General features: G+C 35.8%; 1 protein-coding gene across 1 annotated transcript; it reads right to left on the bottom strand.

Moving 5' to 3' along the window:
* Positions 1-241: 241 nt before the first annotated feature.
* LOC124355507 lies at positions 242-13,466 on the bottom strand. Its single transcript, XM_046806672.1, has 4 exons — positions 13,297-13,466; positions 5,711-5,850; positions 1,495-1,683; positions 242-505 (listed from the first exon to the last, which is right to left on the bottom strand). The coding sequence occupies exons 1-4, from the start codon at positions 13,432-13,434 to the stop codon at positions 400-402; spliced, it is 573 nt and encodes a 190-aa protein (XP_046662628.1). The 5' UTR covers positions 13,435-13,466; the 3' UTR covers positions 242-399.
* Between the last annotated feature and the right edge of the window lie 2,338 nt (positions 13,467-15,804).

The raw sequence follows: 15,804 nt of genomic DNA, 5'->3' as shown, positions 1-15,804 counted from the left end.
TTCACTTTTGAAGTTAAGGGTAAGATGAGCCTAATTCCAAAATTTCATGCAAATCGGTTCACAGTAAAAAAATTCGGAGGTAAGACCGTATTTTTCGCTTCAATGACTGCACTATATGTACCAGATAAGACCATGAATATTTTCATCAGCTGGTTATTGTGCTAACTTCTATAACAGCTGATGGAATGAGCTTTAAAGCAGTTAAGATCAAACTATCTCAATTGACAAAATAAAATCCAAACAATTTTTTAATCTTTTATTTACTATAATTATTATATACAAGCCTTAAACAGTACTAAATGTACACAAGTAAATACTGTGTATAACTACTGAAGTAAACCTCAAGTACAATTTGGAATGGTATCATATACGTGAGTTCAATTGTTTTATGCTACTCAGTTAAATTGAAAATGGGAAAAATAGATTTGAACATATTTTAATAGCTTCAAAAACTGCTCCATCTCTCATTTTTACAAGTCTTTGTTCAAACTCATCTTTCTCTAATCTGAAAATACAGATTAATATAAATAATATTTGAAGGTACAGCAATGATTATGAATGTTAAAAGTTGTGTGTGTGTGTGTGCGTGCGTGTGTGTGTGTAAAATTAACTTTTTAGTTAACACAGTTCTTCCTGTTTCCTGAAATAAAAATCTCTACCTACCATAAGATACAGACTAGTTTGATCACCTGAACAGACATTAAATACACAAAACAGATGCTAGTTACTCAGCTACTCCTAGCTATTCCACACAAGTCTCACATTTCCTTGCCTAGTTGATTTGCTAACTGAAGTAAACATTTATGGAGGTGGGTGAATAATAGTATTTGAGTGCGTAAAAGGTTTATCATTGCCTATGTGAAATAAAGAAATGTTTAAAACCTACAGTATGTATTTAGAAATTGTATTCACATACTTTCAACATACATTCATTAAAGTATATAAATATTGATTCACTTAATTAATATTCACACTGATGTTTTTTCTCACATTATACATATTATATTTGGTTACAAGTTATTTTTTGAGTATCGTATGGTATTCATTTGGTATCTTTATAATATTCTTTTGTATAATAATTATACTTTTAGAAAATAGTAATGAAAAATAGGAAAATAACAAGCTACTGGTTGAATTTAGGAGAAAACTTGAACTTTTATTTGTTATTTTAGGTATATAAGAAATCAGAAGATAATAAGGAATAATTCTGTATTTAGGTTTAAGCCGGAATATATATATAAAGCCAAAATTAAATATTTCATACAAATATGGAATTACTTTTCTATAGAGATCTTATAGATGAAAAAAGAATTATGTTTTCTCTCAACAACCTGCTCAACAAATGTTTGCTTGATATTGTTATAAAATTTGTGAATATAAAATGAACATTAATTTAAAAAATTCAAGTGATTCAGGTCAATTGTGAATTTGTGTCTAACCAAAGACACAGTCACATAAACTGTTTGGATAAGAGAGCACTCTAGTTTTACTTACTGGTATTGGTTTATCGCTGATGTAAGGCCACAGATGAGTTTTTCTTGTTCCTTAATTTTATCTTTTCCAATGCTGATTGCTTTTGTTAAACTAATATTATCTTCATTTTGAACTTTGTTCAAGTTTTTTACATTGTTTAATTCTACATCAAGATTTCTAATCTCAATGGCGAATTTTTCCATTGCTTTCCTAAAAAACAGTACAATAATTAGTTACAATTTGAATTTTTAATATACGTATATACACATACACTCATATTATATAATACTAAAATACCTTATTTTTAGTTAAAACTCTAAACTTTAAACAAAACAATAAAAGTGGTATTGTGTTATGTTGCTCTAGTACTACTATAGGATTTGTGTTTTACAAATTTTGTTTCACAAGTAATGTTAGGATTTTGGTATGGTTTTTAAATTGATATATCTGTAGTATCAAACATTTTTGTACATTTTCTGAAACCCTTTCAATCTTGGCCAATAAAGGCTTAAAATCATCTGACATCCAAAAATACTATGGAAAGCTGAATTTTTCTCTCTGGTTATAGACCCTTTATATTTACTCAAAGTCTACACTTCTCCTCCTTGTACATAGTCTCCTATGCCCCTTCAGATGTTAAAAGTGTATAGCTTTTCTAAATCACTTGTAAATCTGTTTCGCCATGACAAGTAAGTCGTTGTATAATTAAACTCTGTTTTAAATGGTATAACAAAAAAGTAGTTAAATGGTGATCTTGCATAAACCATAGTATTGTTCTCAATCCTCGGTACGCGTTACCATAATGTTTCCTTTCGAAAGCGAGTAGGTCTGTTGGGATGTCCCGGCCACAACGAGGACGGCCAGTTTGTCAACATTTAGATAAGAAATCGTGATTCGAAGTATCACTTTTGTCTGTTCTGTCACCATCTTTTGCCGTATCACCCTTGACGTAGAGTGTCTGCCCGTATCTCGCACCCGTACAGGCGCACTGTGTGTGCGTGGCAGACATGAACAGCCGCCGTTTACTCGCGATAGGTCCACCGATATTCCTCATCAGTTGGTTCAAAGAGGAGGTAACAACTACCGCCCCAGAGATCTAGTCCCAAAAAGTGAGTTTGGGATCAAGGATCACGCCGAGATATTTTCTCTGTCTCGATAGTCCCTTGGCCTACCTGGGCCTGTACTATCAATCCTCCGCCTGGTGATCTTGGTCTTCTAAGGCACCAGAGACAGGCCGTCACTCACCCATCCAGACCAGTACTCAGTATGACTCGGTCGAGCTGCCATTGTGCTTCGTCGTAGGTTCTCGTAGTGATGACCGTGGCAATATTGTTCAGTATCCCACGAGGTAGCTCCCTACTGGCATTTCCATTCAGATGATCTCGTCGTAGGCGATGTTCCATAGGTCCGATCTCAGAATCGAGCCCTGTGCAACTCCGGCCGTAATCTTTCTCCTGCATGGCCCATCAGGAGTCATATAAATCAACTGCCTATTGCTGAGATAGCTGTTAAACATTCTCAGGAGGCAGAGAATGCGCGGTCAGCGAGACCAGCCTACGCGTGCTATGGTTTTCAAGCTGAGCTGCAACGAAGGCGTCCAAACCCTATGCTACCACCCCATTTGTGGAGCGGCTTGCCCGAAATCCGTGTTGACAATCAGAAAGGCAACACCAGCATCGATCGCTTCGACGATCCTCGGCTTCAACAGCAGCTCGAAAAGCTTTCCTGCTTGTATCAAGCATAGAGAGGTCTGTATGCCGACGGAGTTTCCGGTTCTCCCTTGCCTTTACTTATGAGGGCAAGGCGTTGGAGCCTTCCATCAGTCATCTAAGGTGCCTTCTTACAGCAGCTGCGTTACGACTGGTTCGAACTACTACCTTCAGCACTTCCTTCGGGACGACATTGGGGCCAGGTACCATACAGCACCGCATCTGTCCGATGGCCTTGGGCAGCTACACATCAATAAAAAAGGGAACCAGGGCAGAGTAGACTGATATGTCCTCGTATTCCCTGACCGGGTGGGTGGTACAAGGCACCCACTATATTGTCCTAGAGATGAGCTCATAATTGGGCCGGCTGAATGGGCACGGAGCCTCCGCATTGAAACTTTGTCCTCCCTTAACTCGTCTTACTTATCGAACTTACTCCTGATGATTGCTTTCTTTAAAGCCTTTCTTGCTGTACGGAATTACTCTGCGGTGGCTTCGGAAACTATTCGCCCCTCCGCCAACCGCGAGTTATCTGCGCACTCTAAGCACTCTCTGCAGAGCAGTGCGATTTCTTGGGGTTAGTACACTGGAGCTCTACCGTGATTTGAGTCACTCTTCGGCATCGAGGCTTCACAGCCTCTCACAATAAGCTCCATCGTAAGAGTTCACGTTCCGGCGTCCCTCGTTACTTCTAAGACAGCGCCCTTTCTCCTGTCGATAATCCCACTTAGGGTATCTTCGCTTAGTCTGGCGACATTCCAACTTTGAGGTCTTTGGGGTTCTCCAGATCGAAACTCTTGATTCCTTGACACAATACTGAAGGTTATATACGATCAGATTTAGTAAAATCCTCCATCATTTCCATTCCGTAATTCTTCGGCAGAAATTTTCGATATATCCGGAATGGTAAAGGTGTATCCCGGCCGTCGAAATGTGGGGGTGTTCCCCAAATTCACAAAAACCAGACCAACACGTGCAGCCATCTCCACAAAGTGACGTCATAAGTATTCGTCTCTTGCAGTACCCACCCGGCTGCTCTTTCGTCACCACCGGCGACAATAAAATTTCGATCACGTTTTCAATTGGTGTGGGATAAATTACGAGAATGACCTTATTCCTGCTCACGAAAACGAAGCCATGACATGTACCGTGACTCTTCACGAACGCGTTCGTGTTAGGTATACAGGTGTCTAAGATATGGAACCAGCACGGCTCGTCCTTGTCACGGCAATGCTCGCTTATTACAACAATGTTAACTTTATGTTCCCGAACAAACTGCAAGAGGAGACCGTTTGAAACTCTACTCAGTTTTAGATTTACTTGGAGGGTTTTTATTTAATTTTACTGGCTTTGTGCAGAGCCTGTAGGAGAACAGGCCCTCGTGCAGGAAGGTGTTTAAGTTTCGGGGGATACGTTCAGCCCCAACCAAAGACTAAATCGTGATTCCATCTTACAGTCGCTCCGCCTATCACCCGTCTCCCCATGCTTAAAACAAAGGTCTTGACCTCCTATGTCGTTTGTCCGCAGTCCGCTTGGAGGTGGCCGAAACCGGAAGCACTTTGTCCGCAGGACCGCCTCCAGACCGCTTTCCTTTCTTGCTGGTGTCATCTTGGACGACATAACAGCAAGCTGTTTCCCTGCAGCTTTCTCTACTTTAGCCGCCCGCTTATCCTTTCTTCGAGCTTTCCCTCGGTCAGCCGAAGTAACCTGCCAGGGACTCTCCTTGCTAAGGTGATATAATACCTGACTGCATCCTACCTCGATGATGAAGGCATTTGAGCTCCTGTAGCAGTGGCATGCGCTCCTACCAGTCACTTCGTCTCATGGACAATCCTGGCGTCGAGGCCGTACTCTTGTCTACAATCTCCATCCTTAGTGGTCTCCGAAGGGGCGTTGTACAATCCCTTCTTCCTTTTCCGGGACCCATGTTCGACAGAAATGAGGTTCTGTACTAACACATTCCTTTCCTATTCCATCGCCTTCTGCCTAATGTACCAATACCCTTGGATTTATCTGACCAGTTCAGTGATGTGGTCCACTCCTGTTTAAGTACGAACGGCACTCTATTATAATTGGTCTGACAGACTGCCCGTACCTCCTCAATCCGTTTCACGGTCGGATCGAGGTTATCCTCTTCGTCCCAATCGACGTTGTCGATCTGTCTCCTGAAGAGCTCCAATTTGCAAGGCCCCTCCACTGGTTATTCCTCAAATAGAAGGGCGATGGTAACTTGGGGGTTCGCAGGGCTGTTCATTAGATTATTTGAAGTTTATTTTAAGTGTGCTAAAATTTTGTCATTTCTATATTATTTTAATTTCAATATAGTTAGGTTTGGAAGTATAACGTGTATCATTTAATCCAAATTATTAGATTTTAGTATTTAAACGATTTCATTTTATATGGTATTGAGATAAAATTATAATAAGCTACTTTGGACTTTCTTTCTTTTCTTTCTTCGAAATCTTTTGTTTTTCATTTATTGGGCCAAGTTATTGTGCTTACAATCTTTGAAACACAAAAATACTTACTCTTTGCTCTTTATTTCGTTACTCAGTTTTCGATTCACACCTACAAGGCTCTCAATCTTTTTCTGCAGTATTATATATTTCTCAGTCATAATTTTCGAGTTACTGATCTCGTCTTTCAATTGAATTTTCCCTGTTTCAAGCTGGAAAAGTAAATGAGTAATATTTACAAGTTAGTTAAATGTTCGATTTGCTGCAATATGTTTTAATCGTACAACTAAGTATATCTATGGTGGACCCAACCTGCAAACAGGAAATATTTATACAAACACAAACTATACAATCACGAGACCACACACTACTCACTGCATGAATCTGATAAGTTATCCTAAATATATTTTGGAAAGTTTTCTACTGCATTATAAAAATATATCTAAAATAAGGAGATAATACAAATTTTCATCTACTGCATTGCTCAAGCCTAAGTATTGGTACTTAACCTGGTTCTAAATAATATTTGATGGAATGATTTTAATTTCCTGTAACAACTCTAGAAGAAGTTTAACTAAAGATGGTCATAGATAGACAAAGGGCTTAAAAGTAAAAAAAAACTCACTATAAAATTGATGTAAGGAGCCAAGGTCATTTAAAAGGCATATTACACAAAGAACAAAGTAATAAATAGATTGGTAATAAGTAGTGATTAAATTAGATCTCAAATAAATGGTTATTTGGGTTGTGTTAATTTAACAGATTAGTTAATTATTTTTAGAATAGATTATTTATGTTATATTAGAATATAAATAATTTATGTTATATTAGAATATAAATAATTTATGTTATATAAAAATCATTGATTATATATAAAGTGAAAGGTAACTCATTTGATTACATAAATAAATGTTCACAAATACATCTAACACGGCTCAAAAACACAGTTTATTTATTGTTCGAGTGGTGATCTTGTCTCAACAGGAATGGGCATTGTTGTTATTGCTTATTAGAAGGTGGGTTATCCTCATTCCATCTCTCCGTCTACGGTACCAAAATTGTGACTATTTGATACTCTGATGTAATCGCCATATTCGTGATACCCTGAGATTATTGGTCATTGCATAATTGCCTGATAATTTACGCGCAACTTAATTTTGTTTTAATAAAAGCAATTACCGTAGTGGTTTTATAATTTACATACATTTTTGTTTTCATATTTATCACAAGATTTTAAAATAGCCCAAGTATAATTCTAGTTTCTTTGTAAAATGTAACGGAAACTCTCCAGTTAATTTCCTATCAAAGATTATCCGTAACAGGTATCAAAATATTTGTTTCGTATGACATAAAAAGGTGTTTGCGTATATAGCGAGGTGTTTGAGAATCAATGGGTTTTCAATCCAAAATATCAAAATGTATAGTTGCACATTTAAATGTAACTAAATATATAATACAATATTTTTTTAAGTATAATGTATAAATAAACTCTGAATCAACAATAACATAATTATAATGAGAGATATTACTAAACTAATTGACGTTGAAATTCTACTATTGCATGAGATTTGTTTGACTGAGGTGAGAACTAAATGACCGGCTAAGCCAGTTAATCTGGGTCGAATTAGAAGATTTAGTCGGTTATTATTTCGACTAAAATAACCGATTAATGACAGAAATAACTGATTGGGTGTACGTTTATACAGACCTTTCAGTTATCGCAGCACTAGGAATAAGCTAACTGAAACTGAAGCCAGGTTAGAATGGTGGTATTAAGGAAGAGTGCACTAATCATCATCATCCACGACCGATCGTTGTGCTTCACTATTGTAAATTACTGCAGTACACGATTATTATTTACACTTCATCCATGGCAGTTTATTTTAAAACAAAGCAGCTGAATTTTTGAATGTTTAATGAAAACAACTCACATTTTGTTAAATTTTAAAGCATTCTAATTTTGTTTATTTAAAATTTATTCTGTGCTTGATCAAAATTTATAAAATACTTCTTTGTTTTCATTAACTACCCATACACATCATTTAAAAGAAAAAAAAAAACAAAAACTTTCGTGTTACTTTCCCTTGGTTTGTTATGTTATCGAAATTTTAAATTATGGTTTAAAATTATCCATTACAACATAGTTATTAACTTATAGCTTACAGATTTTATTTTCAATTTAATGGGCAGAAGGAAGTAAGAAAAAAGTCACTGCAAAAGACTAAATACCTACTTTACAGTGGCGTAACTAACTAGACAGAGTCGCGCCCCCCCGCAGCGTACTGAAATGCGCCCCTCCTGTCGGCTCCTAACACCCCCCCCCCCTTCCTCCTACTGACCTTACACGCATCGTTATAATTATAGCCTACTTCCCCTGGTCTACCTTTATTCTCATGATGTTCACTCTACTTACGGTAAATTGTAATAGAAAACAAACCTTTACTTTTTAAGAGTGGCTTTAAAATTTGTGTAAATAGTTGATAGTCCCGTGCTGTGCAATGTTTATTTTTATACATTTTGTAAAAAGATCAAAAAGGAAAAGAAAACTTTAAAATGAATTATTCATCATAATTATTTATTAATGAAACTATCTCAAACATTAAAATAAAAATAGAAAAAATTGTAGACATGTTAATTATTTCCATTTATTTAAAACCCTCTCCTCTTCTTAAAACTGAAATATTTTTCAGCTAACATCTTCAAGTTGATCCTACGAGCCCGTTCATGTTCTATGCTCAAGACTCCCAAAGCGCTCAGCCTGGTATTGGTCATAGTGTTTTCTCAAATAATTCTTTATGAGCTTGAGTTTAGAAAATGACCTGAAAATTTATATAAGATTAAAAAAACTATGTTGTGTAACATATATGCCATTTTCAGGTTATAATACAAGTATATAATTAAAGGGTATAATAACTCTTCTTAACACAAAAATTAATTTTTTAGTTAGTACGGGTTTTTATGATATTTTGGTGATTACGAACCTTTCCGCTGACGCTGACGTAACTGGGGAGAGTCAAGAACATCATCATCGCTGTGCAGACATCAGGAAGGCTGCTTGACAAAGTCACGTTTTCTATCATTAAATATGAGGCTAAATCCTTAACTTTTTTCAATCCTCTTGTTTTTATTTCATCCGAAACAATGTTTTCTGAAACACACTATTTGTGTCTCCAACCCGTGTGAAACATCTTCCTCATACTTCTCACAAAACTTCCTGGCTGAAAAAATTAGTTCATCATCACTTTTCTCTGTGAGGTACTTTGGAGTTAAAAAGATGAACTGATCGTTAATCCTGACCATGCTCCTCAAAACGTCTGGAGATTTTGAGCAATAACTATATCCAAGCTCCTGTAAAATACTTTTACTTTGAATTCTTGCAATGGATTAGAAAAATTCAACATCGTTGGTCAGTTCGTCAAAAAAGTTTTTTTACTTTTTTACATCGTTTAGTCGGCAGAGAAGACTCAATATTCCATCCCCTGGCTAGCGTTTCAGCTTCTTTAACAACACCTTCAAACTCATTTCTTGCTCTCTTTAGTTCAGTCATACTCTTTCCAAGAAGGGCTGTAGCTTCGTCAATTGATACATCCTCTTTTTGTAGTGTTTTAGATGGAATATTAATTCTCTCTAAAACCTTACTTTGGAAAGTAAGCATCAATACAAATTTGAAAACACGTCATTTTGTTTTTTTGAGTCCAGTTGCCTCTAAAACCTCTTTATTCTTTTTTAGAAGTCAGAATAATATTCGTCAAACAGCTTAAGACAGAAACAAAGTTACACTTTATGGCCAGTAAACAATCGTACCTAGATGACCAACGGGTCGGGACACAATCTTTTGAGTGTCTTGCTAAGTATAGACCCCCTTTGCTCCATAGATTTCTCTCTCAAAGCTTGCCATCTTGGCAGGCTTTCGCCCCGAAAAACACGTAAATTTTGATTGACCAAATCGTAAAATAAAATCATTTCTGTTATGTCAGTAACTGAGTCATTGAGTACCAAATTTAAATTATGCGAGGCACAATGCACGTACTCTGCATTTGGCGACTTTTGCTTTATTCTAGATTGGATTCCAGAATAGTTTTCCACTCATTACGGCTGCCCCGTCATAACCCTGGCCTCTACACTTTTCAATTTTAATGTTGTTTTCTTCTTCCAAAAAATTACAAACCTCGTTAGTAATTTTTTCCGAATTTTGGCCTGTAAGAGCTAATGAACCCTAAGAATGATTCTTTAATTTCAAGTTTTTCGTAGTTTTGGACTGCCACATGTCGTATTACTATCGATAGTTGATCAGTTTTTGAGACGTCTTGAGTGGTGTCTAATACCAGAGAGAAGAAAGGAGCTGCTTGGATTTCACTTACAACTTCATCCAGAACATTGCTGTGACGCAAACATGGATCATTTCATTTTGGATTTTGGGAGACAAATACTTAACTTTGCTTTGATCGTTTTCTAAGTGACTTTTTTAGAAGAGGATCGTATCGTGACAACAAATCTATAATATTCAAAAAGTTTCCAGAAGTAGTGTCCACTGTTTCAATATTTTCATTCCGATGCCCTCTGAACGCTAAGTTACAAGTAGCCATAGTTATTACTACATCTAAAAGTCTTTTGAGAATCTCACAATACTCAGGTTCATACTTTTGAATAAGTGATTTTGCATCTTGGCTATTTTTTACGGTACTATATGCTAAACATGAATTTAAGTGTATACGAGATGTTTCATGTTCTTTAATTTTTTTGCTTAAACCTTGCCAATCATTTATTAGACCTTTACACCAAGCATCTTTAAATTTAGGGTCAGTTCTGTCAGCGAACAACCAACAAGGTTCACAGTATACGCCATTTAATAAAGGTGAATAACAAAGCCAAAACCGTTCTAGTTTTTGGCCCGTTTTGGCAATTTTGTAATAAAAATCACTGCTAAAAGATCTATTGTTTGTCGAGTCTTTAGGAAAAGGCCCTGTGGGCCTACATGGTTCAGAATTCAAAATGAAAGTTTTATCTTCTTCTTTTAAGAGGGATACTCCGTCATTAGTGTAGAGCCCAATGTCAGTTTTAAAAACACCACGTTGTTGACTGATTTCATTAGTATCAATATGCAAAACACAGTTTTTATCAATGTCTACGGTACAGCTACAGCTATCATTATTTATCTTAACGTCTAGACTCACGTCTGGTTCGTTATTTGTGAATTCAGGTGGGGTCTGAGTAGATGTTCCATTTTCTGTCTCGATGGTAGGTAGGTCAGAACTTATTTCACTACACTCACAAATTAAACCGGAAGTTATTTGTTTCCTTACACTGTCATTGTTTTTACTAAGAGATATGTCAGATTTAAAAAATAGATCAATTTTTTGGTGTTTTTTTGCTTTTTCTTCCTCCTCCTTCTTCCGCTTTCGGTATTCTGCACCACTAGGTTTTTTAGACATTTTTGTTTAATTATTGATTTAGTTTTCTAGTACATCGTCCCATAATATAAGTTTCCTGTAAGAGGTGTAGTTTGCAAACACTTTTCACCGCCACCACAGTTGTAGGCTACTGAATAAATCACAACTTTCGAAAATGCAGTAAACGTAACGAGTAATGAATATATGACTGAGTGACAAGGAACCACAGTATACTGTGAAGGAACTACCTAACAATAATTGGTACTTGGTAGTGTGGAGGGAGGGAGGGGAGTATTCAAGTCGCAACATGAAACAAGGCAGTACACGCACGCACACCCCCACGCTCACACACGGTCCTAAAGCGCCTTAAAATACACTTCCGTGGCGGTTCAGCAAATAGTTTGCCTGCTTTAGTTTTGAAGGCGTTTAACTAAAACAAGAAATGATAATAGGCCTACGATATTCCTCGCTAGCTCATTTATACAAAAAAAATTATAAGGAATTACAATGAAAATAGTGATATTCAACCTTAAGAATTTGGTTAAAATCGGTATAATTTTTTTTATTTTTTTCATTCCTTCGTGTGGCGCCCCTTGACACGCCGCGCCCCCCCGCATTGCGGGGGTTGCGGGGGTATGTATTACGCCACTGTTACTTTAGTTTGTTAATACTGTATTAGAAATTGGATAAACGCATGGTATATCCAACTACAAAGTTTATTTTAAAATATGAAGAACTAGCTGTTACCCGCGGCTTCGCACGCAATCTTAGGACCAAAGTCCTTATATTACTTAGTAAAAGCAATTATGATGTAATATGATGGGAGTCCTGTAAAAATTTTAAAACGTAAGTAGGCATACATCAGGTAGATATTATTTAAGTTCGTGGTAAATAGTATCAGAGTTTAACTTAATTATTATATCATGTTTGGCACGTGTAGGAGCATTTCTGGTTCTAATTAATTATATACATAACGTCACAGCTGAATCTGCCTTGTTATCCCGATCAAGAAAGCACAAATCTCAGATCGCACAGATCTCGGAAACTTACTTCGGTCAAAAAAGCGTATATTTCCAGTCCTTGTCATATATTTCAGGTCTAAGATATTTCCAGTACTATAGTAGAGTTTGCCTTGTTGTTCTGACGAAGAAGGAGCAAGTACTTTTTGTGATTCAATGTTTATTGAAATTAAATAGGGCTATTGCCATTTATACAATTTAAAGTAAATAAAAGTTGTTTGACAGGTATTTGGTCTTCCGATCATATGTTAGTTTGCTTATTTAAAAACGCATATGTGACAGATACGGCCAAATACAAAATAATTTAATCGGAAAAAAGTAAGCGCTCTGTGGTGTAATGGTAGCACATTCACCCGGAAAGTGAGAGATCTGGGTTCGACTCCCGGCGGAGCAAGTACTTTTTGTGATTCAATGTTTATTGAAATTAAATAGGGGCTATTGCCATTTATACAATTTAATGTATTGGTATATACTTACGTAGGACCGAGATGTCTACTTCGGTTAAATAGTGCCTACTTAAGACCATTTAAATTCACTTACCTACTATGTCACAGTTTAGCTTGCCATATTGCCTCGATCAAACTTTATATACGTTCGATTATCTAGTTCTCGGAAATCTACTTTGGTCAAAATCGTGTTGACATAGTTTTGAAAACATTCATAACTTTGTTCATAAAGGTTAGTCTTATAACAGTATTTAATGCATTAGATAATTTTAATTCGTCATTGGCGAAATCTGGAGTAAAATTTATATGTTAATGTTTTATTTACTATCTGCATTACACTACCGATCAAGCACTGTTTACTTATTAATGATAAAATTCAAATGTAAACAGATGTTTCAGAAAGTTCGTTCGAACTATAGCTGTCAAAACATTCGAATGTAAACAAACTAATTTTTCAATTTGAATTCGACTTTATTTGGTGAAATGAATATGTTATGGGTGGTAAAAAGCACTCTAAGTGTTAATTCTGACCAAAAGCTATAACCTGTTCCAAATTTCAGCACAATCCGTATACCAGTATCAGCGTGATTCGAGGACAAACCTCAAATATCCAAATATTCAAACTTTCGCATTTATAATATTAGTGGGATTTATGACATGAAAGCGATATATTTCGGGTTCAACCTACTTGCAGATTACAAAATAAATTTATTACATAAAATGAATTATACTATTATTAAATGTTAAGCTGTGACAGTGAAATTCAACATTTTTTTTATTGAGGCAATACTTGTACGTCTTACCTTGCTCAAAAGACGCGCTTCTTTTTCTCTGGATTCGTTTAGATCCCTATCGTAAGTTTCTATTTTTTCTTTGAAATCTTTGTTCATGCAGTTCAATGACAACAATTCATTCTTCAGTGATTTGATTTCGGCCTCCATTTGTGACTGTTTATTTTCTTGCGCATATTTTTTCAGTTTCTAGTCGTTTCAGGTCCTATAATATAATACATCAGAATAAAACTGTATAATAATTCACACGTACAAAAAGGCTCAAGAATGATCCTTAATTCAAACAAGTATGTAAAATAATAATTTAAACATCTAAACTGTTAGGACTTATTCCAAACCAATCGCCAAACAAGTTGTATATTATTTACATTTTTTTGTAGTTATGTTTGGTTAGAATCAGATTTAAGTTTATCATTTAAAATCGATTGATTATCATATTCCTTCTCTAAAATAATCAGTAAGCTGGTCTGAGTTTTTATCTTGAACCAAGGCGTTAGATCGGGTGATCGTTTACCATTGGCCGATTGACATGGCGTAATCTGATCATTTGCGACAGCGTCTGATTGACGTTCCTCGTATGTGAGGTTAACTTTAACTTCTTGAGCACTACTACATTACAAAACAAGAACAACGGAATTATACTATTTCTAAACAAAAGATTATCAACTACTTCTGGACAGATGACTTTGAGAAGTACACGGCTTCGCTTTCAACTTTACATACAGCAACAAAGAAATAAGCGATTTAGAGTGCAATAAGCGAAATAACTGGGAAGGTAAATAATAAAGTTTATTTTCTTATTGATAAACATTTTCCGGGTATTCCTTCCACCCATGATTTGTGTAAACGGGCGACTTAAGACTTAAGACTTAAGACTGACTTCGTCTTTCATACTGTTTCTGAACTCGATCTCGTACATTATGTTACTGGAATGCGCGGAGGATCCTCTCTGGGTCGTGACGGGTTTTCGGTTCTTATGCTTAAAGAAAACCTACACATTATTTTACAGCATTTTTTCATGTAATAAATCTTACCTTAACTACCGACCTTTTCCCAGAAAATTTTAATATTGCCAAAGTACCTCCTATATATATATATAGGACCTGAAGAAGCGTAATGCACGCGCGCGCGCGCGCACACACACACACACACACACACACACAAACACACACACACACACACACACACACACACACACACACATTCAGATACATACACAAAGCCAACGATCACAGATACAAAAATAATTACCGCTCTATATATCTTTTAAGCTTTAGATATATAAAAAGCTTTTGATTCTGTCCAACAAGATAAATTATTGGAAGCAATAGGGGTGCGTGGTAGGGCCGTCTCATGGCTTAAAAGTTATCTGAATAATAGGCAACAGTATGTGACCATATGTGTAACAGAGAGCGAACCTCTTCCAGTTTACAGTTTACAATTACGGCGTAGTACAGATCCAGTACTTTGGGCCAATTTTATTTTTTAATATACATTAACAACACCTCTAAATTGAACGTAATGAGTAACATTTTCCTATTTTCAGATGACTACTACAACAAAACTTTTACCTGAAATGAAATATTGATTAAATTTGTTGTTGTTGTTGGGTTGAAATGAATAGTCCAACAGCACATTTTGAGTAAAAGTAGCCAAGCCATTGACAACGTAAAGAATATTGTATTGAAGATTATCAGTTCCAGTTCTTTTACTTATTCACTGACAGGAGAGAACGCACAATGATCTCGTTACAGGTTCTCTACCAGATTAGTAAACTTTGGAGGGCACAGTTGGATCCACTACTGAAGCGATCAATTTAAAAAACGTTGGTCACTTTCAAGGAATTTGAAGAAGTTTACACTAATACAACTATGGTAAATTAGTTCAAATTGGAGACTAGGTTTTTTATATTAGTAAAATGTCTTGGTAATATCAATAAAAACAGAAATATCTCTGCGGTTTGTTTTAGTATGCTGCGAACCTTCAATGAACATTTTTAGGTGTACTTCTTTTTAAACAAGTAATTAAATAACTATCATAGCCTTCTCAATTAATGAAATAGTAACATGTTTGCCGTGTTTTGGGGGATATTATTTTTGAGCAATGTAGTTCTCTCGTTCTGTATTTTTTCGTATTTTTTTTCTTTTGAATAGAAATGTTTTATTAAGATGAACTGTTATATGGCTTCTGAATCCTTAAACCCACAGTCAGTATTAGTGAATATGGTTTAAAAAAATACTAAGACTCAGCTGTAGGAAACAAATTGAGAAGCTGGGCTTTACTTAACAACCTTTTAATTTGATTATTAATTGTTCAGAGTCAAATTTCTCCTGTATAAAAAGTAATATTCTGCGGTGAATAATCACAGATGATAGTGTACATTACAAAACTGAGTTATTGTGTATATCTGCAATAACTTTTTATATGGTCGGTAGATGAGTACATACCATTCTCAACTGGTCTGTAGTATTCAACTCGTTTTCCAGACGTTGTTTTAGATGACCTGAATCACTCATAGCA

This window comes from Homalodisca vitripennis, chromosome 1 (genome assembly GCF_021130785.1).
Source record: "Homalodisca vitripennis isolate AUS2020 chromosome 1, UT_GWSS_2.1, whole genome shotgun sequence".
NCBI classification, from domain to species: Eukaryota; Metazoa; Arthropoda; class Insecta; order Hemiptera; family Cicadellidae; genus Homalodisca; species Homalodisca vitripennis.
Note: the sequence above shows the minus strand (reverse complement) of the source record. Positions and strands in the feature narration are given on the sequence as shown.

Excerpts from the sequence above, each read along its gene's own strand:
- LOC124355507 (XM_046806672.1), bottom strand. The coding sequence starts at position 13,434 with ATGGAGGCCGAAATCAAATCACTGAAGAATGAATTGTTGTCATTGAAC. Across the intron at positions 1,684-5,710 it reads AACGAAATAAAGAGCAAAGA|GAAAGCAATGGAAAAATTCG; the intron begins GTAAGTATTTTT and ends ACTGTTTTTTAG. Across the intron at positions 506-1,494 it reads TCAGCGATAAACCAATACCA|ATTAGAGAAAGATGAGTTTG; the intron begins GTAAGTAAAACT and ends CTGTATTTTCAG.